At 50.7% G+C, this 25,077-nt stretch overlaps 2 protein-coding genes across 8 annotated transcripts in view; one reads left to right on the top strand and one right to left on the bottom strand.

Annotated features, from left to right (window-relative positions):
• The first annotated feature begins 394 nt into the window (after positions 1-394).
• On the top strand, positions 395-15,632 carry ASXL1 (ASXL transcriptional regulator 1). Of its 3 annotated transcripts, none has more exons than XM_031588573.2 (12): positions 395-531; positions 3,392-3,474; positions 5,726-5,834; positions 6,863-6,983; positions 7,059-7,156; positions 7,447-7,540; positions 7,814-7,966; positions 8,366-8,529; positions 8,633-8,729; positions 9,194-9,299; positions 9,709-10,324; positions 11,050-15,632. In XM_031588573.2, exons 1-12 carry the CDS (start codon positions 472-474, stop codon positions 13,969-13,971), a joined length of 4,623 nt encoding a protein of 1,540 aa, XP_031444433.2. In that variant the 5' UTR covers positions 395-471; the 3' UTR covers positions 13,972-15,632. The 3 variants fall into 3 exon arrangements, with proteins under 3 accessions (XP_031444433.2, XP_031444423.2, XP_090008388.1); XM_090152262.1 differs by lacking the exon at positions 395-531 and adding an exon at positions 599-776; XM_031588563.2 differs by having other exon boundaries at positions 6,863-7,156.
• Positions 15,633-16,985: 1,353 nt separating this feature from the next.
• The window catches only part of NOL4L (nucleolar protein 4 like), a 50,163-nt gene continuing 42,071 nt past the window's right edge, over positions 16,986-25,077 (bottom strand). For all 5 annotated transcript variants that reach the window (XM_031588584.2, XM_090152263.1, XM_031588592.2 and 2 more), the window contains 6 exons: positions 23,159-23,430; positions 22,762-22,947; positions 22,494-22,685; positions 22,264-22,386; positions 21,947-22,148; positions 16,986-20,813 (listed from right to left, as the gene is read on the bottom strand). In XM_031588584.2, the coding sequence (XP_031444444.1) occupies positions 20,614-20,813; positions 21,947-22,148; positions 22,264-22,386; positions 22,494-22,685; positions 22,762-22,947; positions 23,159-23,430 (1,175 nt within the window). In that variant the 3' untranslated portion in view covers positions 16,986-20,613. The remainder of the gene's footprint in view (positions 20,814-21,946; positions 22,149-22,263; positions 22,387-22,493; positions 22,686-22,761; positions 22,948-23,158; positions 23,431-25,077) is intronic.

Raw genomic sequence — 25,077 nt, forward strand, 5'->3', positions numbered from 1 at the left:
CGCGCTGCGGGCGGCCCCGGCGGAGCGCCGCCCCACGATGCCCCGCGGCGCGCGGCGCCCTCTGGGAGCTGTAGTCCTCCGGGGAGGGGCGGGGCCGCACCGCCTCAGCGCAGCCGCCTACAGCTCCCGGCGGCCCCCGCGCTTTGTTTTCCTTCAAACGGCGCCCGGCCCCTCCGCTCGCGGCTCGCCGTGTCCCACCGCGGCCGCCGTCGCCGAGCCCCGCCCCTTTCGCCCCGCTCCGAGCCCTTTGACCCCGTTGTTATGTCGGGCCCGAGCCGCCGCCGCCGCCGTCTCCTCCCGTAGCGCCCGGAGCCGCCCCCGCCGCGCGCCCCGCTCCGCCCCGCCCCGCGCGCTCCGCCGCCCGCGCGCGCCCGCCCCGCCCCCGCCGCCGCCGCCCGCCCCGCGCCCGCCGCCGCCCGCGCGCGCCTCTAACGGTCCGCGCCCGCCCGCCGCCGCCAGCGCGGGAGGAGGATGAGGGAGATGAAGCAGCGCAGGAAGAAGGAGCGCACGTGGGCCGAGGCCGCCCGCCTGGTGAGGGCCCGAACGGCGCGCGGGGCTTCGGCAGGCCGCGGGGGGGCGGAGGGGCCCGGCCCGGCCCGTGTGTGTGTATATGTGTGTATATGTGTGTATGGGGGGGTTCTCGGCGCAGGGCCCGGCCCTTCTCCCCGCGCCGTGCGGCCATGGCGGAGCTCCGGGCCGGGCCTCATCGCTCCGGCCGTGACGGGATGCGGCCGCGCGCCCGGCCCCGCGTTGTGCTCGGGAGCGCGCGCGGAATGGTGAGCTGCCCGGAGACGGAATGGAAAGGAAAGGAAAGAAAAAGGAAAGGAAAAGGAAAGGAAAGGAAGCTTTGTGTCCTGCTGGCCGAGCGCCGGGCTGCGAGCTGACGGTGTGTGAGGTTTATAGGGCTGCAGGTTTATGGGGCTGCAGGCCGTCCTGGTTGGCTTCGTGCTGCTCAGAGGTGGTGAGTGCAAGGCTCGGAGCCAAGGAGTGGGCAGGAAAGGAGCACCCGGCCCTGCTGCTCTTGGGTCTGAGCTGAGGTGCCCACGGTGCTCCTTCTGTGTGAGGTTCGTTTGGGTGGCTGAGCCCAAGGGAGGCCCCGCTGTGCGGACATCTCTTGTCCAGCAGCTTACATCCCCGTGGGTGTGGAAGACGATCGTATTTGTGGCCCTCGTAACTTTGGCTTGAAAAAACAGAGAAAGGCAGAAGTTGGGAGCTGTGCTGTGTCTCTATGGGGTCCTGGTTCTGTGGGGCTGCGGGGCCGTGTGCAGGCATTGAGTCCGGACTGCAGGCAGCACAGGGCTGTGTGGCACCAAATCCTCCTCATCCTGGAGTCCTGAGCTCCAATGGGTAAAAACTTCAGTGTGTGGGGCTGCCCCGAGCACCACACTCAGTGGGTGGCTGAGCAGCTGTTTCCTGATGCACATCTTCACCCCTGTGAAGCAGTGAAGATCCCCTCCCAGGCATGGTTTCTCTCACCTGCCCTCTGGGCCAGCACCTCAGGCACTGGAGTGGAGATGTGAGGGCCTCAGCAGCATCACAGTGCCATTGAAGGACCAGAAATAGAACCATCTCCTGCTAGATTATCCACTTAGAGAGACCTGCAGTTGCATAGCTGCACTCCCAGCTTGCAGGACTGATTGTAAATCCACTAAAAATAGATCTTTATTTAACGCTAGGCTTACAAATGCTCCTTGTCAAAATGCTTTTAATTTTCCTTTCTGACGTGTGCTGCTGGATTTCGTATTCCTCTCAATGTTTCTGAGAATCACAGGTAAAAGTGCTTTTTAGTGTTGCTGCTCCTCCAGAGCAAACGTTATGCGTACCCCATAAAACAAACCCTTAGAGATGAGGCACCTGGAGTCGTGGCATTGTTTGATGGGCACTGTCAGAGCCAGGTGCCCACACCACTCAAGGTTCAGCCTCCATCACTGGGCATGTAGGAACCTCAGCTGTGTGTTACAAATGGTGGAGGAAGGCGTCTCCTTGGCACAGGGAATAGCTGGTGTTGGTGGAGATCCTGTTGGAATCCCCACCAATGAGGCAGGTAGGGGTGGTGCTGCTGGCTGGAGGTGTGTGAGTTCCCCATTAGTGGTATGTAGTTGAGTGGAAATTGTTCCCAAGAGTGCAGATTCTTTTATTTTTATGTAAATGCTCATTTGTGTTCAGTTTTAGGCTGTGCTGTGTCTGACACTTGAGAGAGACTTTGTCAGCTGTGAAGGATTCCCTTGTTTTCTAAGACAGGAATGTTCCCTTGTCAGTGCCTGTCCCACTGGGGTGATGCAGAGCACTGGGGTGTGAGGAGGGTGCAGAGATGGTGACCTACAGAGGCTCTGTGATCAGTGGAGGGAGGCATGCTGGAGCTGCACTGACAAGGAATTAAAATTGTTTACGCTTAGAATTTGGTTTACTGCTTTCTTTGATGTTTTCTTTAAACTCTGTGTTTTCGTTGCATGTTATCTCAGGGTATGTGGTTCTTCCCCACTTGCTTACTGACACCTGTTCTTGTCATCTTCAAACACCTGAAGATTTCATATCGGGTGGCTATGGTTTAACTAATTCCTTTATCAGAAAACACAGTTGAAGTGCAGAGCTGAAGAGCATGGGGCTGGGTTTCTCTCTGACTGAGGGATGGGATGGAGATGCAGGCAGACCATATCAGCAGAGATGTCAGTCCTCTTTGAATCCTCAAGGTTCTTCCAGTACTTGGAGCAGTAATTTCCACAGGCTTTAAAAATATATATATCTATCAGCCTGTCTAATTCTTCACGTGTAAGTTGCAGTTCTTCATATGATATATGGAAGGATGAGCTGTTATCTATTTTATTGCCTTTTTAGTGTCTGACTTTTACATTTTCCTTCGAAGGCATGCAGCTTACTTTATTTTAGCACCTACCCATAATTTTTTCTATGTCCTTTATCATTGTTGTCTTTTCCTGAACTCTGTCCTTCTCAACACTTACCCACAGCACTCCCCTTGATAAGATGAACTGAGCACAGTAAGCCAAGGAAAGAATTACGCAGTTGCCCAGTAATATTTTTATTGCCAGAAAAATGCTGGATTCCTTGCTGGGAGGTGGGAAGGCATATGGTTGGGAGAACATTTTACATCATTAAAGGTCCCTAACTACTATGCTATACAGTTTTGAAGGCTGGTTGGTAGCAGATTGGTATTGCATGTTGGAGTCTGATGAAGCTCCCCCTGGCTTTCATGTTGTGGAGCCAAGGCTTTTGTCATGCTTACTATGAAGTACCTGAAATTTTTAGCACCTGTCTTCTGTAGATAAATAAAGCTCTAAGAGGTGTATTTTAGGCTCTGAACCCTGGCGTATTGAGCAGTTCTGTGAAGGTAGATGTAAGCCTGTGATGACACTTGGTATTTCTGTCTCTTCAGGTGCTGGAAAACTACTCAGATGCTCCCATGACCCCAAAGCAGATTCTGCAGGTCATAGAGGCTGAAGGACTGAAGGAAATGAGGTTAGTATTGATGATCACATGTAAAACCCAGCATGTGCGTGGTGCAGGCTGCATAGAAGGCCTGAGCTGTTCCGTGTGACTGTGCCTCATCCCCAGCCTGCTTTCCTGCTTCCTTTTTTCCCTTTCCACCGTTTGGTAATTTCAGTTGACAATACAGTTATTTATAATACTTTTTTCTTTTTTTTTTTTTTTTTTGTGACCTACAGAGTTCCCTTCAGCCATCTGCTGTGAAACAAATGCCTGTTGCAGATCAGACTCCTCACTAATTTACTTGCCACCTGCATATTTCTCTCATAAGTAGCTCCTGGTGCTTTCTACTATTAGGCTCTAGTTTGGTAATAGTTTCAGTTCTGTCTCTTCTGATTCTTCACTTCTAGAGCAGACATTTTAAGAGACTCAGAGGGTCTCACTGTATTTTATAGCACTCTGCTGGCACTTCTGGTACTTCTGAGCACTGTGAAAGCACTGCTTACACTGTTGTGGCTCTTGACATTGTACAGGTATGTCATCTTCAGTTGCTGCTTCACTGGGGCTGCTGAACACTCACCCCATGGCTGGGCTCTTCACTACACACATCTCCAGTGCTTTGGTACAGGTGATATTGCATATCTTAGAAGAATTCAGACAGTGAAAGCTTAATTTTAATTGATACTCTGTGCCTTTCTGGATCAGTCCTCCACCTTACGCAGGTAGCTGAAGATCTCTGTGCTGCTCCAGGTTGCATCAGATATGTCCTCAAGCAGCAGTCGCTTTGGGGTTCTCCCAGTTCTGCCAAGTGACCTCTCACATTAGGGAGCTGCAAACCAAACCTTGCATTATGCAGAGCCCTGCAAGCTGCCTCACTCATCTGGCAGTCAGTGGATTTCCTTTGGGATGTCTGCTTTTCCTTCCTGTTGTTAACTCTCTGCTGTAAGAAAAGCCTGTTTTCTTCCCAGCATAATTGTTCACGGGACACAGGCAGCGATCCTGTCTAGCTAAATATGCAGCAGGTTTTCCTGCTACTTGAATAGAAGACCTTCCTGAAAATGCATTTCCTGAAGGAAACGGCTTAGCTACTCGGGAGGGGGTTTTCCTTTTGAATCAGTATTGAGGCAGTGCTGTCCTGGTCTGGGGGTGACCTCAACCAGTTAGAAGGGCCTGGGTCTTAGCAGCCCTATGGACCCTGTGCTAAGCTGGGGTGTCAGCACCCAGCAGCAGAGCCAAAATCTTCCTCCTGGAAAAGTTCTAACTATTTGTTTTTCCCTCCTTCTGGGAAAAAAAGACCGTGTCTGTGGTTTTTCTGTTGTTTTGTTTTTGGTGCTTTTTTGCCATTTCAAGAAAATGTGCTCTGTGGCTGGCTGGCTTACTTGAAATGTTCTGTTAAGTACTGAAGGGAAAGAACTGTCTGACAGGCCAGAAGGCTGGGAATTTTTTTTCATGGTATCTAAAAATGATTGAGGGTGATTTTGTCTGCTGCTGAGGCTTGTGAATAAACGCCCAAAACCCAAATGCACTGAGAGTAGAAATAGAAATGGTTCTGAGCTCAGTTTTCAGTATGAGAATGTTTTTCTTTGATTTCTTTTTGTCTCCATCCATTTTCAGTTTCACTTTTAATAACAGTGAAATCAGGACTGCTTTAATGTCTCTTCCAGGTAGTTTTCTGCATGCCCTTGTGTGACTTACTGGAAAACATGAGGTTACATGGCACGGAAGTTCCATTGCTGTGAGCGTAGGATGGCTGCTTTGGTCACAAATGGCAAAACTGGGGCACTGCATAGGGCTTGCCAAATGGGTTCATCAGACCTTTTACATCTAACTCTGCCAGTGCAGAGTTATATCAGGAAAGACATTCCAGAAATACGTATGCGTACCATTTTTGCTGTCTCTGTTCTTGTTTTGCTGCTGCTGACTTAATCTGGTTTTTAGTAGAATCAATCCAAGTCTGAAAATTACAAGCAGAATAACGGAGGAAATGTGTAATGAAAGAAGCAACTAAAAATGACCAAGAGTAACTTCAAAATTAGCCTAACATTTCCTGTTTTCTGCAGATTGCTTTACTGTGATGTGTTGAGGCAAATGTACAGGTCAGAATGGGAAACAGTAATACTAGTCTGACTGAAGTGCCTGTCCCATAAAGTTAATGAGTCTCATCGTTGTTCCTCTCCATCAGCAACTGATGCTGATTTAAACAGATCTTTCATTTTGGGCTGTTTTCTTGATAAGGCCGTTTCTGGAAATGATGCAATCCCTTTTGTGCCCTCCTGTTTTTCAGTGGCACCTCTCCCCTGGCCTGCCTCAACGCCATGCTCCATTCCAATTCCAGGGGAGGTGATGGGCTCTTCTACAAACTGCCTGGACGTATCAGCCTGTTCACACTGAAGGTAAATATTGAGTTTGTGCTCTGGGTTGAAAGCTGAGCTGCGAGTTCTGCTTGTTATGCGCAGCTGAGTGTTAAACTGTCACTGAGCATCATATGAGCTGAGTGTGCTGCGTGTGAGATCATCATGTGAAAGTGTGTCTGGAATTCATTATTTCATCGTAGCTTTTTTACCTTTCTGCCATGTTCATCCACATGTGGTACATTCCTTTCAACCCTGCCTATTATTTCATGAATTGCGCAAGCATGATAAATTCTTATTCCAATTTTCTGTTTTCAACCCAGGTGTTGGGTGATTACCAAAATAGTCCTGTTTCACTCATCCAAGAGCCACAAAGGAACATGGCCAACCAGTAAATTGTGTTGTTCTGAGAGCTTATAGCTACAAGTAAAATCTTGATAGCAAAATGTATTTTCACTCAGAGTTCTCTCTGAAATGTTTTATTTTAGTCTTTTGTCCCAGTAATCTTCAGTGTTGAAAATGCCTCAGGCTTTTCATTGGCATTCTTTTGTACTGTTGGATGCCCTGATAAATATCAGCTTTATAAACAACTAACATCTTGGCTATTCCATTTGCAACTCTTTTACTGCCATCAGAAAATTTTGTTAAATTGTCACACTTTGGAAAAAAACAGAAGGAATTGAAATGGTTTTTGTTACACAGTTAGTAAATGCATCTCCCAGGCTTGCTGTCTTAGTAGCTGACTTCTTGAGTGATGCCTGTTCTTTAACTAGTAAGAATGAGATATTGAGATATTTCTCTTCCTTAGAAACTGTGTGCTTAATTCACAAGAGTGATATAAGGTTACTAATATGAACTTTAGATATATCTGATGGAAACGTCTTAAAAGTGTGCTAATGGTTTACATAGGCTCCAGTAGGAACCTAAATATCTTTCTGCATCAAAGGGATTAAATCAGGGAAGAAATTAAAATAAAACCTATATCTGTGAAACCAACAGCTCCTGTTGGTTTAAACCAGTAGGAACAGGGAGGAGGACTGCAGCCACCTGAGTTCTGTTTGTCTATTTAGAAGGATGCCCTGCAGTGGTCTCGAAACCTGTCTGTGCCAGAAGGGGATGAACTGGAGGATACAGCAGATGCAGAAAGCTGCGAGTCCAATGAAACAAGCACTGTGAGTGGTGATAATGATGGTAAGTGTCTAATAACATTCACCTTAAGCTGCAAGTATCTACTTCTGTTTCTGACCGAGGGCACGTCTGTTTCAGTGTCTCTTGATGAAACCTCCTCTAACGCCTCCTGTTCCACCGAATCTCAGAGCAAGGGACCCTCTACTGCCAGGGAGAGCAACAGAACAGCCTCACAGGTAGGAGAAAGGACAGCTTTCCATGCTGTGTGACAGGGACCAGGTGTGCACAGGTGCCTCAGGGAGAGAGGTGGGGCTGTATCCTTGGGTGAGGAGTTCCTAGGAATTGTACAGGGTTGAAGTTTTGAGTTCTCTGCTATTTGTAAATGTAGTTAGTGACTGACACTTGAATATTTACCTAGAAGCTAAGTGGTTCTTTAACTGGGAAATACGTTGCTTGGAAGATTATTTTGCCTTACCATCATGTCACTGTGCCTTTGTTTTGCTTTTGTTTTCTTTTTGGACCACAGACAACCAAACAAAAGAGAAAGACAGGTGTAATGTTGCCACGTGTTGTCTTAACACCACTGAAAGTAAATGGGGCACACATGGAGTCTGCATCTGGTGAGCATTGCTTTTGTCTTGATGATTCTTACAAATATGTGGATAGCTTTTAATCAGTGGTCCCTAACGGAAAGTTTGCCTGAGGGCTTCTTTAACATTTGTTGAGAATACATGTGACTGATTTGTGCTGTTGGGGGTACGTTTTTCTCAATCAGCCAATAACCTGTGAGAATTGAACTGTTGTTATTAGCAGATCATTCTTATGGGCTAAAGCTACTCTGCAAGTTGGTCTTCTGTTCTTTGCGTATTTCTGTGAAGTTCTATTGCATTTAGGCTTCACAGGAAGGCATGCTGATGGGGAGAGCAGCAGCACATCCAGCAGCAGCAGCAGTTCTTTGGCTCTGTGCAGTGCCACCTTGCGCAGCCGAACAGAAATAAACAGGGATCCTCCACAGCTGCTGAGAGGTATCCGAAAGCCCACAGCTGGTAAGTGCTTCTATTACAGTCAGGAGAAAATTGGCCATAAAAGCCAGCAGTGTTGACATCTCTATATTTCTGAGTAAAGAAAACAATTCCTTTAGAAGGTATATGATGATATTAAGGCTCTTGGTCTGTATCTTCCTCTCCAAACTTAGTGAGCCAGTTGTTTAAGAGTTTCCTGCTGTGGAAAACAGTATTGAGAACTGTGTGTCAAAATTCCAGTTGCATGCTTAGTATTAATTGGCATGGTTGAGCAAGCCATTCTTCATACTTGAATACTACAGTCTTTACTCCTTTTGCTGAAGTAGTTTACAGTGTGGTCTGTTGTGGTGTCTTCTTTGCACATAATGCTGATACATCGTTATACAATAATGTTTATCTTATTTGCCTGCCCTTAAACTACAGGGCAAATGAAACGAAACAGGGGTGAGGATATTGACTTTGAAACACCTGGTTCCATTCTTGTCAATACAAACCTGCGGGCTCTGATAAACTCCAGAACCTTTAATGCACTCCCATCGCACTTCCAGCAGCAGCTTCTTTACCTCCTTCCAGAAGTTGATAGACAGGTATGAAGGTGCAGCACGTGGTTGTTTTCTGTTCACCCTGTTGGCTCTTTCTGGCAGAACAGCTGAAGCACTGTTTTCTTTATCTTGTTTTTTGTCCCCTAAGGTTGGGGCTGATGGGCTGATGCGTCTCAGTGGCAGCGCTCTGAATAATGAATTTTTCACCCATGCTGCTCAGAGCTGGAGGGAACGCCTGGCTGACGGTGAGTTGCTTTGCTTTCTCAGGTGGTTGCAGAAAAAGTACTCATTTTATGGGCTTTCTTCTTTCCCAGTTACTGAATGGGAATGTAGTCCAACTTGGCAGTGTGTGGGGCTGTCTTGCCCTCAGGTTATGTTTATTTTCCTTTAAAATCATAGATTTCATTTTCTCTAGATGCCATGGGATATTCAGCACAAAATAGTGGAGGTGTAATGTAGTGCCAGACTTATCTTTCCTTGAATAGTGACCTACAACTGGTAAAATACAGTGTTTAGTTTCCAGATTTACTTCAGGCTTTGTGACTATTGCATTTAAGTAGTTGCAGGTGGCATAGTAGAGTGGAAGGCAGAGCAATAAGAGAAACATCCATCATTATATATAACTTCTATACTATACTGTTAAAAGAGATTGTTTTTGCAAAAATCAGTTTTGCTTGGAACTGAATTTCAGTATCTTCAATCCCTGTAGGTGAATTCACACATGAAATGCAAGTTCGAATTCGGCAGGAGATGGAGAAGGAGAAGAGAGTGGAGCAGTGGAAGGAGAAGTTCTTTGAGGACTACTATGGACAAAAGTAAGGAATTTTGCCTCCTCTGTCCTTTTTATGGATGCTTATGCAGGTGGCAGTGTGTGGTTCTGCTTGTGGATACATGAGAAGATGGTTCCTTAGGGGGAATTGGCTTGGTCAGAGCAGAATTTTATAGCCCATCTGTTTTGTCCTCAAGACAAGTTAATATTATTTGTTTTCCATCACGTATCTTTATGTTTTTCCTATTTCCCTTGCTCCCTGTGATAATAATGTGGGATCGCAGATACAGAGATTATCTCATTGCAGGCTGACTTAATGAGGTTTTGATGAGTCTCTGCTTTGTAATCTGTATGTTACTATGTATAGTGCTGACGGTACCACTATGAATAATAGATGAAATGCTTAAATGGGGATGAGCTTTAGATTTTAACTAGTTTCTGCGTTTGCCTTATAGGTTGGGCTTGACCCAAGAAGAATCCCAGGAGCAGAATTTGGTGCAAGAAGATGCCGAGAACAGGACAGCTCTGTCTGTTAAAGGAGAAACAAGGCTGCCACGTGGTCCTTCCACACGGCAGAGGGATGGGCACTTCAAGAAGCGCTCCCGGGCCGACCTGCGATGCAGAGCCAGGAGGAGCCTGTACAAACTGCGTGATTCTGAGCAAAAAGAGGCTTCCAAAGAGACTGCTTCTGTGGGACCGGATTCCTCTCTTCATAAAGACACAAAGTCTGAGGTGGACCTGAAGAAAGATGAGCTGACGAGTGCTTCTGCTGCAGTACTGAAGCCAGAGAATTCAGAATTGCATCTCTCTCCAGAGACTTCCAAATTGCACAGTAAATCGGAAGATCTGTCATTGGCAACTACAAACAGAATTCCCTGTTTGTCCCAGGAGAGCTCTGCTCGGGAACCAAAGGACCAGAAGAGGAAATGCTTTGAGGAGGCTGCCTCTGCCTCCTTCCCCGAAAAGAAGCCCCGGCTTGAAGATCGTCAGTCCTTTCGTAACACAATTGAAAGTGTTCACTCAGAAAAGCCACAACCTACTAAAGAGGAGCCAAAAGTCCCACCCATCCGGGTAGGAAAGAGAATTATAGCTGCTTGGTATCTCAGGCCTCTCACGCTTAGTAGCATCAAAACATTATTAAAATGTCAAGTGTTGTCATGTTAGCAGAAGTGGAAGGGTTTCATTGGCAGAGCTGGCTGAGTACCTCTGAGTGCCCCAGTTTACTATCTTGTTTAGAAGGGCAAAGAATGGAAAATCATTCCAAGGTCTTTGTGCAAGAGCTCAGCATAACCTTGACTTACTGTGTTAATTTTAATTTCTGTGGATGCAGAAATCATTTGTCCTGAAACCAGCTGACTCGTTGCGAAAGAGACCTTCAAATCATATTCTTTATCCTGTGTCATTTCCCCGTTCCTTTCTTTTGGGGGCAGAAAAGTGTTCCTTCAGACTTATGCTGTTTCAACTGGAGGCATCCATCTTGCTAGCTTCAGAGCAGTCACCCTGATGTAAAGGAGACCATTTTGATTTATGGAGGTCTGAAGGCAAAGCACCTATTTCATGTTTGTCTGCTAGCTCTGGCAAAGCAGCGTTAATAGCGAGTGAGCTTTACATCCCGCATGACAGAGCACATAAGCAGGGGTTACGGGAACTGTGCCACTGCTCTGCCAAAATTTGTGTTTAAGTTGGAATTTTAACTCCTTAACGAAATATTGCGATAGGAAGATGTTAAGAAAATGCATTTTGCTGTCTGAAAATAGTTGAGCGTTACAACTGAGTGTTTCTCTTTTTTCTTTCAGATTCAACTTTCACGTATTAAACCACCCTGGGTGGTTAAAGGTCAGCCAGCTTACCAGATATGCCCCAGGATCATCCCCAACACGGAGCCCTCCGCCCGGGGCAGGAGTGGGGCCAGAACTCTCGCAGACATTAAGGCCCGTGCTCTGCAGGCCCGAGCCCAGCGAGAAGCTGCTGCAGCCGCCATTGGTGGTGGGGGTGGCCCCGGCGGAGGGAGAAACACTGAGGGAGGTGGAGGAGAACGCAGCAGCCATCGCAGACGCAGGAGATCAAAGAGAACTCGTCGAAAGCGCTCGTCAGATCTACAGCGAACACAACTACTCTCGTCTCTCCGTCTGAATGGAGAGAAGGCCAGCTCTGAGGCGGCCGCACAGGCAGCCAGCACAAATTCTTTTGCCTCCTCAAAACAAGACTCCTTTTCTTCAAAGACTGAGGGAAGTGGTGTTCTGGAATGCGCCACCGGCGCTGGCTCAGGGGAAGCTCAGTCCGGTGATGGCTCACCTGGAGGGCAGTGCTGTGATGTTCTGACTGCGTCAGGGTTGGACAGCACGGCTTTGGAGAGGCCAGAGGAGAGCCCTGAGCAGCTCTTCTGCGATGCGAGGACTGAATCCTCATCATGTGCTGCGTCACAGGAGGGGCAGAGCACAGAGGTGACACACGTGGTTCCTCCCGCAGTTGATCTGTCATGTCCTCAGGCGCAGGGAGCTGAGATTGGTCCTGCAGGAGGCAGGATTGTGTCAGAACTCAGAGATGTTGGTATTCCCACTGTACAGTTGGATTATCCTTCTGATGTAAAGGAAAATTCCACCAGTCATCCTGCTCTTCTGCCAGAGTTGCCATCAGGTGGTAAAGAATGCCATGAGCCGAAAGTGATATCGAGATTTAGATTTAATGGCTCCGAAACAACATTCGTGGAACAATGCATGAAAAATTATAGTGGTGACTCCAAAATAGTGACTGCTGGAGCACAGGAAGGAGTGCCTGCACTGTGTAACTTCACACACCTGCAGGCAGGGAGAGAGAATAATGGCAAACTGAGCAACGAGGAACAGAATGCAGAATCTCTGTTGAAATCTTCCTCTTTATGTGATGGCTTTGTTTCTCAGAATAGGATAGATACCTCTGAACAACTGAGGGAGAGGCACCCCGGAACAGAATCAGAAGATGAGTGCCAGCCATTGAGAGAGACTCGAGAGTTCAAAGCAAATGGAGATGATGAAGTACAGAGTACACACAGTGAATCAACAGATACTGCTTCGGATTTTGAAGCTGACGTGGTTGATGAGAATATGGAGATGGAGATCTGTTACAGAAACCTCAGCTGTAGGGAGGTAGCTAGGAAGGGCTCCTTCTGTCAGAGCAGCACTGAGGAATGTGATAAAATTAGTTCAAAATCATCTCTGGAAGCAGGTGATCTGCCCTGCGTTGTGAACTTCTCTTCAGTGGCCACGGTGAGCACTGCACCTCCACCTCAGAGGTGGGAACTGCATGCACCATTGCCCCCAAAGGCTGAGAGGCCATCAGGTTCTGCTCAGTCCATATCCTCTGATGCCAGCAGCCCTTTGGTGAAGCAGCTGCTTAAGGGGAACCGTCTGCTGGAAGAGGTTCTCCCAGTATCTCACGCCAACATCAAGGTCGAAGGTGCACAGCCACCTCTAGACAAGCAGTCAGAAAGCCTCCCCATGCCAATGGAGAGGGGTAGCAATTGCTATTTTGGTAAAGAATCTTGCCCAGATGTGCAGATAAAGACGAGTGCCCTAACCAGGAGTGATGACTTCCACCCAGTGAGATCTTCTGTAGATCCCCAGGAGAAGACATGTGGGTCAGGAGCAGCATTGCCTACAGTGGAGGGTATGGAGAATCAGCCCGTTCCAGAAAAACATTCCAAAATTGGCTTAACCTTAAGCTGCCAAGATCAACTGGCAAATGTGGCAAATGCCTCTCAGAAGCCTGAAGACACGAGCCCTCGGGAAAGAACGTTTTCTTCCTGTAGCTTTGAAGAGCGAAAAGAATTGTCTAAGGTCCATCGGGTGCCACAGCATAACTCATTAACAAATGTCATCACAAATCAAAGTCCTGAGAAGCCGAACCTGACTCCAGAGCCTCCGTTTTTATCTCCAAACGTAGATTCTCTTGGCCCAAATCAGATGGGGAATACATCTGTCAATCAAAATTATGTTGGAGTTCAAGGCAAAAAGCTTTTTGGTTCTGGTTTTCCTTGCAACCCCAGCGTTAGGCTACATCACTCAAGGGCTTCAGATCAGGTTTCAGCCATGGGAGCCTTGGCCCCGAGCAAACAGATTCCTGTGACCAAAAGCTGTGCGTCTGCAGAAGGAATGCCAGCTGCAAGGGAAGAGTGGACTTCAAAGCAGCATGTGAACACCCTGGGAGGAATAAAAAATGAGAACGTGTTGGCATGTGGCAGCCCAACCAAGAACAGTGGGGAGAGCCAGAAGGATGCAGCACCAAACCCTGCAGAGCTGAGGGAGCATTCACAGAGTGTTCCTCTGATGATGGACTTGCCGTTCCTGAAGCTTTCAAGGGAAGCGGGAAAAAGACACAATCACCCTTTGGAGCCTTCTTCCATACCCTCTCAGTTCAATATCAAACAAGCGTTTTATGGGAAGCTTTCTAAGCTGCAGCTAAATTCCACCAGCTTTAATTATTCATCCAGCGCTCCAGCTTTTCCCAGAAGCCTTGCTGGAAGCATGATGCAGCTAACCCACAAAGCGAACTTTGCTGCAAACCATAACACGTCCCTCTCTGTGCAGATGTTTGCTGATAGCAGCAGCGTTGAAGAAATATCGTTCAAGTGTTCGTGCAGCCTTAAAGCCATGATAATGTGTAAAGGCTGCGGGGCGTTTTGTCACGATGACTGTATAGGACCCTCTAAGCTTTGTGTATTGTGCCTTGTGGTGAGATAATAAATTATGGCCATGGGACAGGTTGTATATTCAGTGTGCGTATTTTGATAACGACTGATCCTAAACCTGTACACAGAATACTATTCTGTTTATAGTAGAAATGCTATTATACTTTGTTTCGGTGAGGAAAGTTGACTCGCCTTCCCACTGAAATCTACAGTGCAAAACCCTTCCTTGCTCACGACGACACTCCGATTTCTGTGGGCTGCGCCCCACTGGAGCCAATCCTTCTGCTTTGTGCTATCATGGACGTGCTGGCTGTGCCCTGGGATGTGTGCTGAAGCTGACACCTGGCTGGGAGGCACTTTGTTGTGGCATCCGTGGACCCTCCGGAGAGGAGACCTCTACATCCAAAGGAACTGGAACAGGGTGTGTTCTATTTCAGGGCTGCTCTAGGTTAGCCCCTACAGTCTTCCACTCTCCCCTTCTGCCATCTCCGTGGTTGGTTGTGTGCTGAGCACAGCAGTGCAGGCAGGACGCAGATGCCTCTGCATGGTCTCCGGTGCTGTGGTTGGACGTGGTGAGCAGTGAAGCACCCTGCAGTTGGAGCTGCGAGAAGAAAAATAGGCAGCACGTGCCAAGGGAATGGCTCCTGCCTTGCAGGATATGCGTGGCTTTGGGTTGCCCAGCTGAACTCTGGCACCAGCTGAGGGCTGAGGCTGCTGCAGCCTCCTCATAGCACACATCCGTGCAGGAAGGCTCTGAAAAGCTCAGTGCATGGCCAGCAGCCATCTGTGCATTGCAGCCCTGCAGTGAGGACCTTACCGTGACAGCATCTGACCACTTGCAAGTGTCTAGCTGTGCATCTGTGTGACGATCATCTTAACATTTAAAGCAGTGTTTTTTCATTATTTTTTTTATATATATTTTCATTCTTGGATGTATAAAGTGAATTATTTGGCTCCTGTAAGTATCCTCTATGCATCTGTTTCATCATGTATTTATATGTTGTACACAGTACTGGCCAACTCTGTAAATGGATGTAATGTACATAGTACATAAAGGGTTCTTTTTTCCTTGGATTTTTCGGGCTCTCCAGCAGTATTGCATTAAAGTGGTGTTAGTTGTTAATCTGCATCTGTAGTCAGAGCCGCTGTGTTCTGTCTTGCCCAAGGTGAGGCTCTGCCTGCCGTGCCCAGGGCTCTGTGCTCACTCCTGGACCTTTTGCAGCTGCTGCTGTTGCTGTGTCTCCCGGTGGTGCACGAAGGTGGATGTCCTCACACCTCTGTTGGCTGACAGCAGAACAGCTCCTCTTCCTCCGGAGCAACTCCCGAACGTGAATTGCTTCAGTGGGAGCAAAACTCAGACGTTCCTTAAGAAGACAGTAGAAGGAATAGGATTTTTTTATTACTTTTTTTCTGCTTGTACCTTTTCTAGCTCTCTCCTACCTCCCTTGACTGTGCACTTTTTTTTTTCTTTTTTTTTTTCTTTTTTTTTTTTTTTTCTAATGGAGATGCAACCCTGAGGGCTGCCCCAGTTTTGGCCTCTGCAGTGGTCATCCTTCACACACCTGCAGGGAGAGGGCGACCGCCTGGGCTCGGAGCGGAGGAGCGCGAACCAAAGAGAGCAGCGCGGTGGGCTCTGCTGCTCGGGGCCCTGCGGTGTGCGCTGAGCCGCCTGGTGTACGTCCCTTGTGTTGGAACAATAAACACTCTCTAAAAGCTGCGTTTGTGGTTGCAATGCTCTTTTTCCTGAAATCGCCCCTCTGTGTGTTTCTCTGTGGCAATATTGCTTTTTCTTTCCTCTTTTTTTTGAAGTGGGAGCGTTCCTGAGCTTGGTTCAGGTGATTGAAAAAGGAGCTGCTTTGTTGTCTCAGCTTCATCACATCGTTTTTGTTGTACGCTTGCAGATAACCAAAGGCTGTGCACCCACCCCAGGGAAGTGATGCTGCGAAGCTCAGAGCGGTGCAGGCACTGCTGAGCCCCACTGGGGCCATCCCTGAGCAGAGCTGCCCCGTGCTTGGGTCTGAAACATTTGCAAAAGCTTAACAACAACATCAGTTACATCGTGCTGCATTTTAATCCAATAAACTTATAGCTATATTCTTTTTTTTTCTAGGCAGAAAACACTTCGGAAAGGAATAATGCAAATGGTGATGTTGTGTCTCAGTTCTGGCCTCAGTGTATGGCTGTGCCGTGTGGTGGTGAGCTCATGTGTTGGGGTTGGGGTTGCAAGGAGGGAACCACATGGCTGCAGTGCCTGCTGCTCAGCAGTGCTGTGCTGTGCTCCACTCTGGGTGCTGCCACACCATTAATGCTGAACTGATGCTCTCCTGCCTGGTAGGGGTCTGCAAACACCACTCTGGGTCTTTGGAATAACCAAGCAGGGTTGTTGCTTAGGTGAGCTCTGATGCTGTTAAATAATTGAAGGCTGGGCTGTGTTATGGGAACGCTGGGCTGGGCCTTGTGTGTGTGCCATGAAACCTCAGCTCTGTGTGTGTGTTAATTGCAATCGCTGCATGAGGTCCTCCTGCTGCAGCCAGGGTCAGTGCAGGTCTGGAGGTTCTACCCTGTAGTGCTTGGAGATGGGTGTTTTGTGGGTGCAAAGCTTTACTGCACTCAGCGAATAAAGCTGATAATGAAAAATCAGTGTTTTCCAGGAGGAGAGGGAGAGCTTTCCCCAAACTTTGATGAAAACTCCACAGTTTCACAAAAAAAAAAAAAAACAAAAAAGAACAAAAAAAAAACCAAAAAACAAAAAACCAACCGGATATCACAAAATGAATTTTGCCAGCAGAGAAGTTAAGGTCTGTGCTGTTCCCTATGTGCGTGTGCCAGTGCTGCTCTGTTCCCAATGGGCAGCACAACCTCCATCACAGCTCTCTGCAGTGGGTTTGGTCCTTTTCTCTCTTTTCCAAAGACCCCAATTTGAGGCTGTTTGGGGCTGAGCCCCCTGGGGTGAGAGCGGAGCAGAGAGCCCTTCTGTTATACAGTGTTTATTGAGCAAATTCAGTCTTATATATGATATACAGATTCCAAAGAAAAAAAAAAAAAAGGATTCCACATACGTATGAAATCAGTGCATTTAGCAGTAATACCATGGAGATAACAGCTCGATTAACAGCTCATTGGTCTTCGTTAAGTGAGGGGAACAGGGAGTGGGCCTGTGCTAATCATTCCACAAACAGAACAGAATTAAGTTGCATCACATATATAATAGACACACGTTCTAAGAATTAAAATATTAAGCCACATTTACTGGAAAAATCCACAGTATATAACACAAATAACTCTTATCGAGCTCATTGAGGAGGAAGTGCTCATCTGCTTAAGAGCCACATTAAGTTGCATAGGTGCCTATCTGCAAAAATATCATTTTGAAACGAACCCATTGATTAAGCAATAAAGTGTCACCTTAAGAGCTGGATTAAGTGCCGAATGCCTTCTCACTGCCCCTCTGAAGGCGCTGCCATCCCACCCCATCCCACATCCTGGGCGCTGAGCTCCAGCCCACAGGCGTCCCCCCGTTCTGGATGCGATGGCTCTCCTCGTGTTTTGGGGGGGCAGCTTCACCCCCGTGCCGGGAGGGAATGGCGAAGCATCAGCGCTGCCCTTCTGCCCGCTTGGAGCTCTGCTCAGCTGCAGCTTCACATCAATTCCCATTTCAAATCACAGCCAATCTTTGCGTCGGCCACTGGAAAAACCTCCAGCAGCTGGTGGGGGTGTTTGGGGCCGTCCCCAGGGCAGGGAGGTGTGGGTGAGGTGTGACTGTGGCTTGGTCAAGCAGACGAGCGGGCGCGGGGCGGTTCCTCCCCAACAGCGGTCGCGCGGAACACACAGGGGCCGGGAGTTCTGTACATGTAAACAGTACACTTTCACTGAGTCCAAAATTAGGAGCAAAAATACAAAGGTTCACATTGGTCTTAGGTAGATACAGGCGAAAAAACTGAGCTGGACAGCTCCGAAACAACCGAACGAAAGTTCCTAAAGCACCACTAAATTATATAAAAATCAGACCATGGACGGATTGTAGTTGGTATTCCGGTGAAGTACTATGCTACCTTGTAAAAAGTCTTACAAAAAATTACAAATCAAAAGTATATTAACCCTCTGAGTTCAAAGCAGCATTTGACGTGGACTGGTACTGATCCGACCGCGGGTCGGGAGGTCTGAGTGCCACCAACCCGGAGTGCTCCCATGAAGAGACCCTGCATGGGAACGGCCCCTCCGGGCAGCTGGGAGTGACCCAAAAGGGAGAGACGACAGAGATCTCTTTACTCGATCAGCGATGAGTTTTGTGTTAAATAAACAGAGCATGCGGCCCAGCGCCAGCACGGGGCAGTGGGACCTGCACAGAGCTTGTGCCAAAGGGACTAAAATGTGGCTCATGGGAAAAAAGGAAATAATAAAAAACAAAAACAAAAACAAAAAACAAAAACAAAAACACCATAAATCCCTGACAGAAATCTGTAGTCAATCCCATTTGTTTCATCACTTGTCTCAGATGCGGCTGTCAGCGGGGCTGTGCGTCTGTACCGTGCAGCCCTGAGTTACGAGCATCCTTAGGGCGGGGTGGGCTGCTCAGTGTCCTTCCTATGCAACCGTGGGGCCTCCGCTGCGTTCTGCAGCAGCTTAGAAAAGAGCTACGAAACTTCAATCCACGCTAAGACAAAGTCAAGGGCGGTCTGCTCAAGACAGCTACAACTCTGCGTAAATAAAACCCAAAGGAATGGATGTGGGTGTGTCGGTGAGCCCCTGGGCACCCTCCTGCAGCACGGTGGGACGCTGCAGCTGCGTGCTCTGCGGCAGAGCAGGGACAGCAAGGCGTGAGCACATGGGAAAGAGAGAATTCTGGGACAGCGATTGTCTCTGCCTCTCCTTCTTTAACAATAAGACTTTCACAAATGGCTGTGGGTTACATATTTCGTAAAAGGTTTTGTTACTTCATGGTATTCACACAAAAATAAATATTTACATAAATTCCAAGGATGGGAGGATGCGAACGGAGCGGGCTCGCAGTGCGCGGGGGGAGCGTGAGCCGGGGATGGGGATGGGTCCCACTCTGCCCCGGAGCCACCCGATGGCACACAGCTGTGTGGGCTCCATCTGCACTGAGGGACCGAGTCCCCTTCCTCCGAATGTTACCGAAAGTGTCGGGTTTGGGGAACAGAGCAGTCAGTGCAAGGGTTCGTCCCTTCTGTGCTGGGCCAGGCAAGCCTGTCCTCACGTTGGTGGCTTTTCCTGCACTGAAACTAAGGGCTGGGGGTTGTTTTTCTTCCAGTGTTTGGGCGTTCGGTTGGTTCAGAAGGCTGCACTGTGCTGCCCGGTTCTGCTGGTGGGGAACCAGCCTTTGCCACAACCTGTGGTGCTGGGGGCTCCTGCAGCATGGGCACGTGCAGCAGCCTTCGTCCTCAAGCTCAAAGTGGCCAAAAAAGGGCAGAATGAAACAGCCGGCTCCAAAGAGAGCGCCTATCTCTGCTTAATGCACACGAGATGTGGTTCTGTACTATCGAATCGGTCTGGTGGGACAATTCCTGCCCTCGAGGAGGGCCACGCCAGCACTGGGGAGGAGTGGCACCGCGGCACCGAGCGCGTCCCTGGTTTAGCAGCACTGGTTGTAGGTATTGCACTGAGCAAACGAAGTGCATCGTTGGGGAGGGGGCGGAGCGGTGACCGGACTGCATCAATTCCACACTTTGGGAATTGTGGGCTTGTTCCAGGACTGCGGGCAGGGAAGGGGGGGGGACAGGCTGGGGGCTGCTGCCGAAATGCACTGCACACGTGAGATAACGGTGCTGTGCTGCTGCCCCAGGGCTGCTTCACTGAGCCGTGGGGCAGCACTGGGCACTGCGCTGCTGCTCCGCGCTCCTGGGCACCATCCACATCCACTGCGCTGACAGTCACAGAGCCGGGGGGGGTCCTGGAAAAAGCCCACAATGGAGTGTGAGGTAGAATGCGGATGGTGAACGCAAGACAGTGTTTCTCGGGTGTTTCCTTCCTTCTTATCTGCAATGACTTAGCAAGTGCGAGACGTCCTTCTAGCATGAGGTCTGCTGGGCGTCCGAGTCTCTGCAGGACGTGGAGCCCCACTGCTGCTGCGGATGGGGCCGGGTGGTGGCAAACGCACGCCCTGAGGGATGGGGGCTGCCCAGAGAAACAGGCAGAGCTGCCTGGGAATTAGTAGTGTTGTGATATGGAATGTGTTATCTCACAGGAACAAATTCCTTCTGATCAGACAAACACAAAACTGGCAATCTGTACAAACTCAAAAGAATCCATTTTCAGAAAAATAAATTACTAAGGGGAGAAGAGGGTCCATTTCTCAATAAATATGTGATTCGGCTCACCTAAGACTTGGAAATTATCTGGGGACGGGATTCTAACATTTGGGTCCATCAAGGTCATCCTAAATACATCTGCAGCCCCAAACCTCCCCAGGCTCCCTTCTGCCCTCGAGGTCCCGCATCCTTCCAAGCCGCACGTTTGGCTTCTGGTACGGGTCAGGAACGTGGCCTCGTGCCTGAAGTCCCAGGTGCTCGGAGTGTAAAAGAAAACAGCTCTGTTGGGTTCCACCTTCTACAACTACGCGGAGCCGCCGCTTCACGGGAGGACGGTGGCGGTCCTGAGCGGGACACCGCTGGGAGCCAATTGCTAGCAGGTGTAAATTGTCTTCCTGACAGAGGAGCGCCGCAGCCACGAGGAGTCAGTTCTGCTGTAAAATGAGGTTTTCCAGTTCATCTGCAGAGCGGAGCAGAAATGCCGCGGACTCCCGGTAGCCGGCGATGAGCTGCCGCACGGCGCTGATCTCTGTGGGGCTGAGCTGGGCAGCCTGCATCCCCCTGCTGGTGCTGTTGGACTGGGCCGTGCTGGAGGCCCCCCCCTTCATGCTGAGGTCAGTCGGACCTGCGAGGGAAAGGAGAGCCTGTCAGTGAGAGGCAGTCCTGCAAAACTTTGGGTCTGCCCCATGGGTGAGTGCTGCCACTGTGCTCAGACCTACGCGGGGCTGGGTGAGTGCATGGGAGAAGGGAAGAAAATTAGGAAGCAGAGGTTTAAAGATCCATTAGAAAGAAGCAAATAGGCTGATGTCTGCTGCAAGCAAGGCCTGTTTGCTCACACCAGGGCTCTCCCTGCAGCTGTTGGCTGTCTCATGTCATGGGAACTGCACTCGGTGCCCACGCCTGGTAAGAGAAGGGCGGTGGGGCCAGGGCTGGGCTGGGGGGGACCAGGAGCTGCAGCCACAAGGATTAGGTCTCAGCAGCTGGAGGCCAGGGTGGGATCTTTATTCAGGGTTAAGAAGCATTAGGAAGGGATGATAAGAGTTAATCCCAGACAGGCATCTCTCAGGACTCCGGAAATCACATCCCTTCAAATCCGCGCTCCGTCAGGGAGGGCAGGAGCAGGGAGCTGGGGTGGGCAAAGGCAGCGGGTCGGGAAGGAGTGGCCACTGGGGCTCACAGTGAGCAGAGCCAACGGGCTGCTCTGCCCCATTCTGTTCCCCTCCAGCAGCAGTCAGCACCTCACTGCCTCCCTGTGTGCCCCGCTCCAGCCCACACCGCTCCATGCTGCTCACTTGCTTGTGGCCTCATGTGCCTCCTACAGCTCCCTCCTGCAGCATCCATCCTGTTTGCCACGCAGCCATGCTCCTGAGCTGCAGCCAGAGCTGTGCCCGCAGACTGCACTGTCCCCATCCCTGTCCCCAAGAGCAGGCGATGAAGGCTGGGGAAGGGACGGCTCATACCAGCAATGAGATCAGGGCGGCGATAGGCACCACTCTGTTAATCATTAATGAATGGCTGGTACAGATTCCCTTTTTTTCTAAGTGACACTCCTTTCCTCCACCATTTTCACCTAGACTGTTCTTTCAAGTTCAGTTCAACAATTAACTGCTTGCTAATGATGCAAGCTGGATGGTGGGGCAGAGACCGCCGTTGGTGGCACAGGAGCATTCCAGAGAAGCTCTACAGGAGTGGGGCTCCCTTGGGGCCAGCCCCTGCCTCACCCTATTGCCAGGGCTGGGTACTACCAGGGCTGCTCACCATTACTGTGGTTCCCGGTCTGGAGCGGCGCAGGTGGCTGCAGGCTGCCTCCCAGGGACCCATAGCCACGGTAGCTGTAATTGAGGCTTCCATTGATGTAGACGGGGTCTTGAGAGTAGGACGAAGCTGGCAGTGAATAGGAGGAGTGGGTGATGGCTGTGGAGTCTCTGGAGTGCTGCTTGTCCAGGGCGATCGGTTCGTCCTACACAAGAAGCACAGAGGTTGGCTGCAGAGAGTCTGATGGTCTCCAGCAGCAAGAGACCACCTCCCCACTGCTCACAGTGCCGTCCCACACACTACAGTCTCAGGCACGGTACCTGCGAGGTCTGGTAGATCTCCAGCCGCATCCTCTTGGCTGCTTTCCGCGTCTCGCTCTCGCAGGCAGCAGCCAGGATGTTCTCAGCCATGGCCGAGGTGAGGTGCGGTGGCGTGGGCCTGGTCTGCAGGGACACAAGGGAGAGCCGAGCTCAGGGCCCCGGTGCTGTGGCATGGCATAGCACAACAGGGCACGGCACAGCCATGCTCACAGCACGGCACAGCCACTCACCATCTCCATGCCGTTCTTCTTCATGCGGCGGCAGGACTTGAGGTACGTGCGGATGCGTTTGCGAGCTCGCTCCTGGAACTCGGGGAACTGCCGGCTGCAGGACTCGATGATGGCCTGGATCTTCTCTTTGGGCTGCTTGGAGATGGGAACCATCCGATCCAGGTTCTCGTCCACGAAAAGGCGCACAAACATCTGCAGAGGAGACAAGAGGTGGGAACACCGAACGCACAAGGAGGGCAAACTCACTGCCCCGTGGCGCCGTCCTTACATTGAAGGCCTTTAGCCGCTCCGGGTCCATCCCCTCAGAGTCATTTATCTTATCGTTGTCCTCGTGGTCGTCATGGTCATCATCATCCTCGTCAGCCGTGGGGGCTCTGCCAACTGTCAGGTCCTCGGGGCAGCCACTGACCTCGGTCTTGATGGAGTCATAGCTGCCAGAGCTGTATGGTGGGGACTGCAGGGGAACAGGGGTTTTAGCAGACAGCCTCGACCTTCCCCCAGCTGCAGCTCAAACCTTTCCCTTTGGCTCGCTGCCACCATCCCCATTCCTGACGTCCCATCCTCCTGCCACAGCCCAGGCAGAAGGACTCGTGGCCATGCCAGCTCCAGCATCACGCACACCCCAGTGCCTTCCCTCCCCATGTGCCGTGCCCTCAGCCCCCTACCTCTGCTGTGGTCTTCACCGCGTACTTCACCCTGCTGCGCAGCCCATCGGTGCTGCAGCTGTCTGACTGGTAGGAAGGGGTGACGTGGGCAGGTGTGAGCTTGTCGCAGAGGTTGATGGGTTGGTCGTCGGTGGAGGCAGTGAAGTCCATGGGGGCTGCGGTGCCATTCCCATTCATTTCGGGGAAGGCGCTGTCGCCCTGCGTGCTGCTGGAGGTGGAGGGGTTCAAGGTGGAGGAGCCATTCCCGCTGCAGCTCTCTGACGAGGAGTCATCTGCAAAGAGGGATGTGTGGTCACCTCCAAGGTCACCCTTCACCGACCTCGTGGAGAGAAGCCCAGGGTCTGGGTGCAAAGACTGCGGGGTCCAGCTTGGGGCCCTCACAGGCAGCAGCCCGAGGGCCAGGCACTGCTGTTGTGACTGCTGGGCCATGTTTCCAGAGCTGCACTGCCATGCTCTGAGCTGCCAGACACCGCCGTGTCCCGCACCCATCCACAGTGTGTCCGTCCATCCATCCATCCCTCTGTCCCTCCATCTCCTCTGCAGATGACGATCCCACTGCCCACGCCTCTGCCTGGGGCCTGCGGCACCTTGGCTTGAATAAGAACTTTGGAATTTGGTCCTTTTAGGTTTCTGTTTACATTGCAGGGAGGAGAAAGGGGCATTTCCTCTCCCTGCCTGAATCCCTTGTCTCCAATGGCTTTAACGAGGGCAGCACCTGGCACAGATAGAGTCTGGCCAGAACTGAGATGACGAAGTGCAGCTCCAGGGGCTCAAGGAGGGCTGGAGTGGAGCAGTGGGGCTGGGGAGCTGCCTAGGGGCTCTGGTGAGGGCCTGCAGAGCCCTCAGCTGCTCTGGGAAGGGGACAGGGACTTGCACAGACATCTGACCTGTTCCAACTCACTGCAGCCCCGCTGACCTTGTCCGCCCTATGTGGATGATCTCCTTTCCTGCCTACTTCCACGTGTCCCTGAGCTATCCATATGGCAGCAGTGCCAACCATACTGCCCATCACAGTGCAGAAGGACACTGGGTCCCTTCAGGGCGCTTTTGTCCCTCCTCCTCCACTCTCTCCCTGCCCTCCCAAATGCCCTTTTCCCACTACTGCTGCTCTGAATGCAAAACTCTCCTTGCAGCCACAGCCTCCCTGCACTGCCCCACTGCCCAAGCAGACACACCACCACACCCTGGCAGTGCAGCACACCATTCCCTTTCCCAGCACACAGCAGTGCTTTCTCTTTCTCCTTTCCATTCACACACCCAGGTCCCTGACTGTCCCCAGGCTCCTGTTTGTGCTGCTCTGCCTGACTGCAGCAGAGCCCATCCCCATCCCTATCTCCATCCCCCTCCTCATCCCCATCCCCAACCCCATCCCCATCTCCATCTCCATTTCCATTCCCATCCCCATTCCCATTCCCATACCACCAACCACCCCACGCACAACGAGAAGCCCAGCCTCAGCACTACATCTTCAGCCCCCGCTCAGCCCCCTGCCCTCCCCCTCACTGCAGTAAATCCTTTATTTCATTAGGTGCCTCCGCGAGAGGGAAAGGGCGAAGCACGTGGGGAGCTGCTTCCTGTGCAAGTGTGTGCTGCGAACAAAGAAGCTGCAGCCACTGACAAGCAGATGGCGGTCCCTGGTCCCTGGTCCCCAGCCCCTGGTCTGTGATCCCCAGCCCCTGCTCCCTGGCCCCCAGAGCTGGGGTCGGGCTGTGGGGCGGCACCAACACCATGCCACCAGCTCCAGGCACACGGGCGCCAGGTCCAAAGGTGCACAGGCGCGGGGTGCGGGACGGTGCCCAGCTGCTGCCACCCTCCTCCTCCTCCTCCTCCTTCCTCCGCCGGCATCTGCAGAGAACTTTAATGAGAGCTACGGCGAACTTTCCTGTGACCCCTGCGGAGGCTGCAGCAATGCAGGACTT

The sequence above is a fragment of the Phasianus colchicus genome, chromosome 17 (assembly GCF_987193195.1).
Source record: "Phasianus colchicus chromosome 17, bPhaCol1.hap1.1, whole genome shotgun sequence".
NCBI lineage: Eukaryota > Metazoa > Chordata > Aves > Galliformes > Phasianidae > Phasianus > Phasianus colchicus.

Excerpts from the sequence above, each read along its gene's own strand:
- ASXL1 (XM_090152262.1), top strand. The coding sequence starts at position 621 with ATGTGTGTATGGGGGGGTTCTCGGCGCAGGGCCCGGCCCTTCTCCCCG. Across the intron at positions 6,984-7,058 it reads TGTGAGTGGTGATAATGATG|TGTCTCTTGATGAAACCTCC; the intron begins GTAAGTGTCTAA and ends CGTCTGTTTCAG. Across the intron at positions 7,541-7,813 it reads ACACATGGAGTCTGCATCTG|GCTTCACAGGAAGGCATGCT; the intron begins GTGAGCATTGCT and ends TATTGCATTTAG.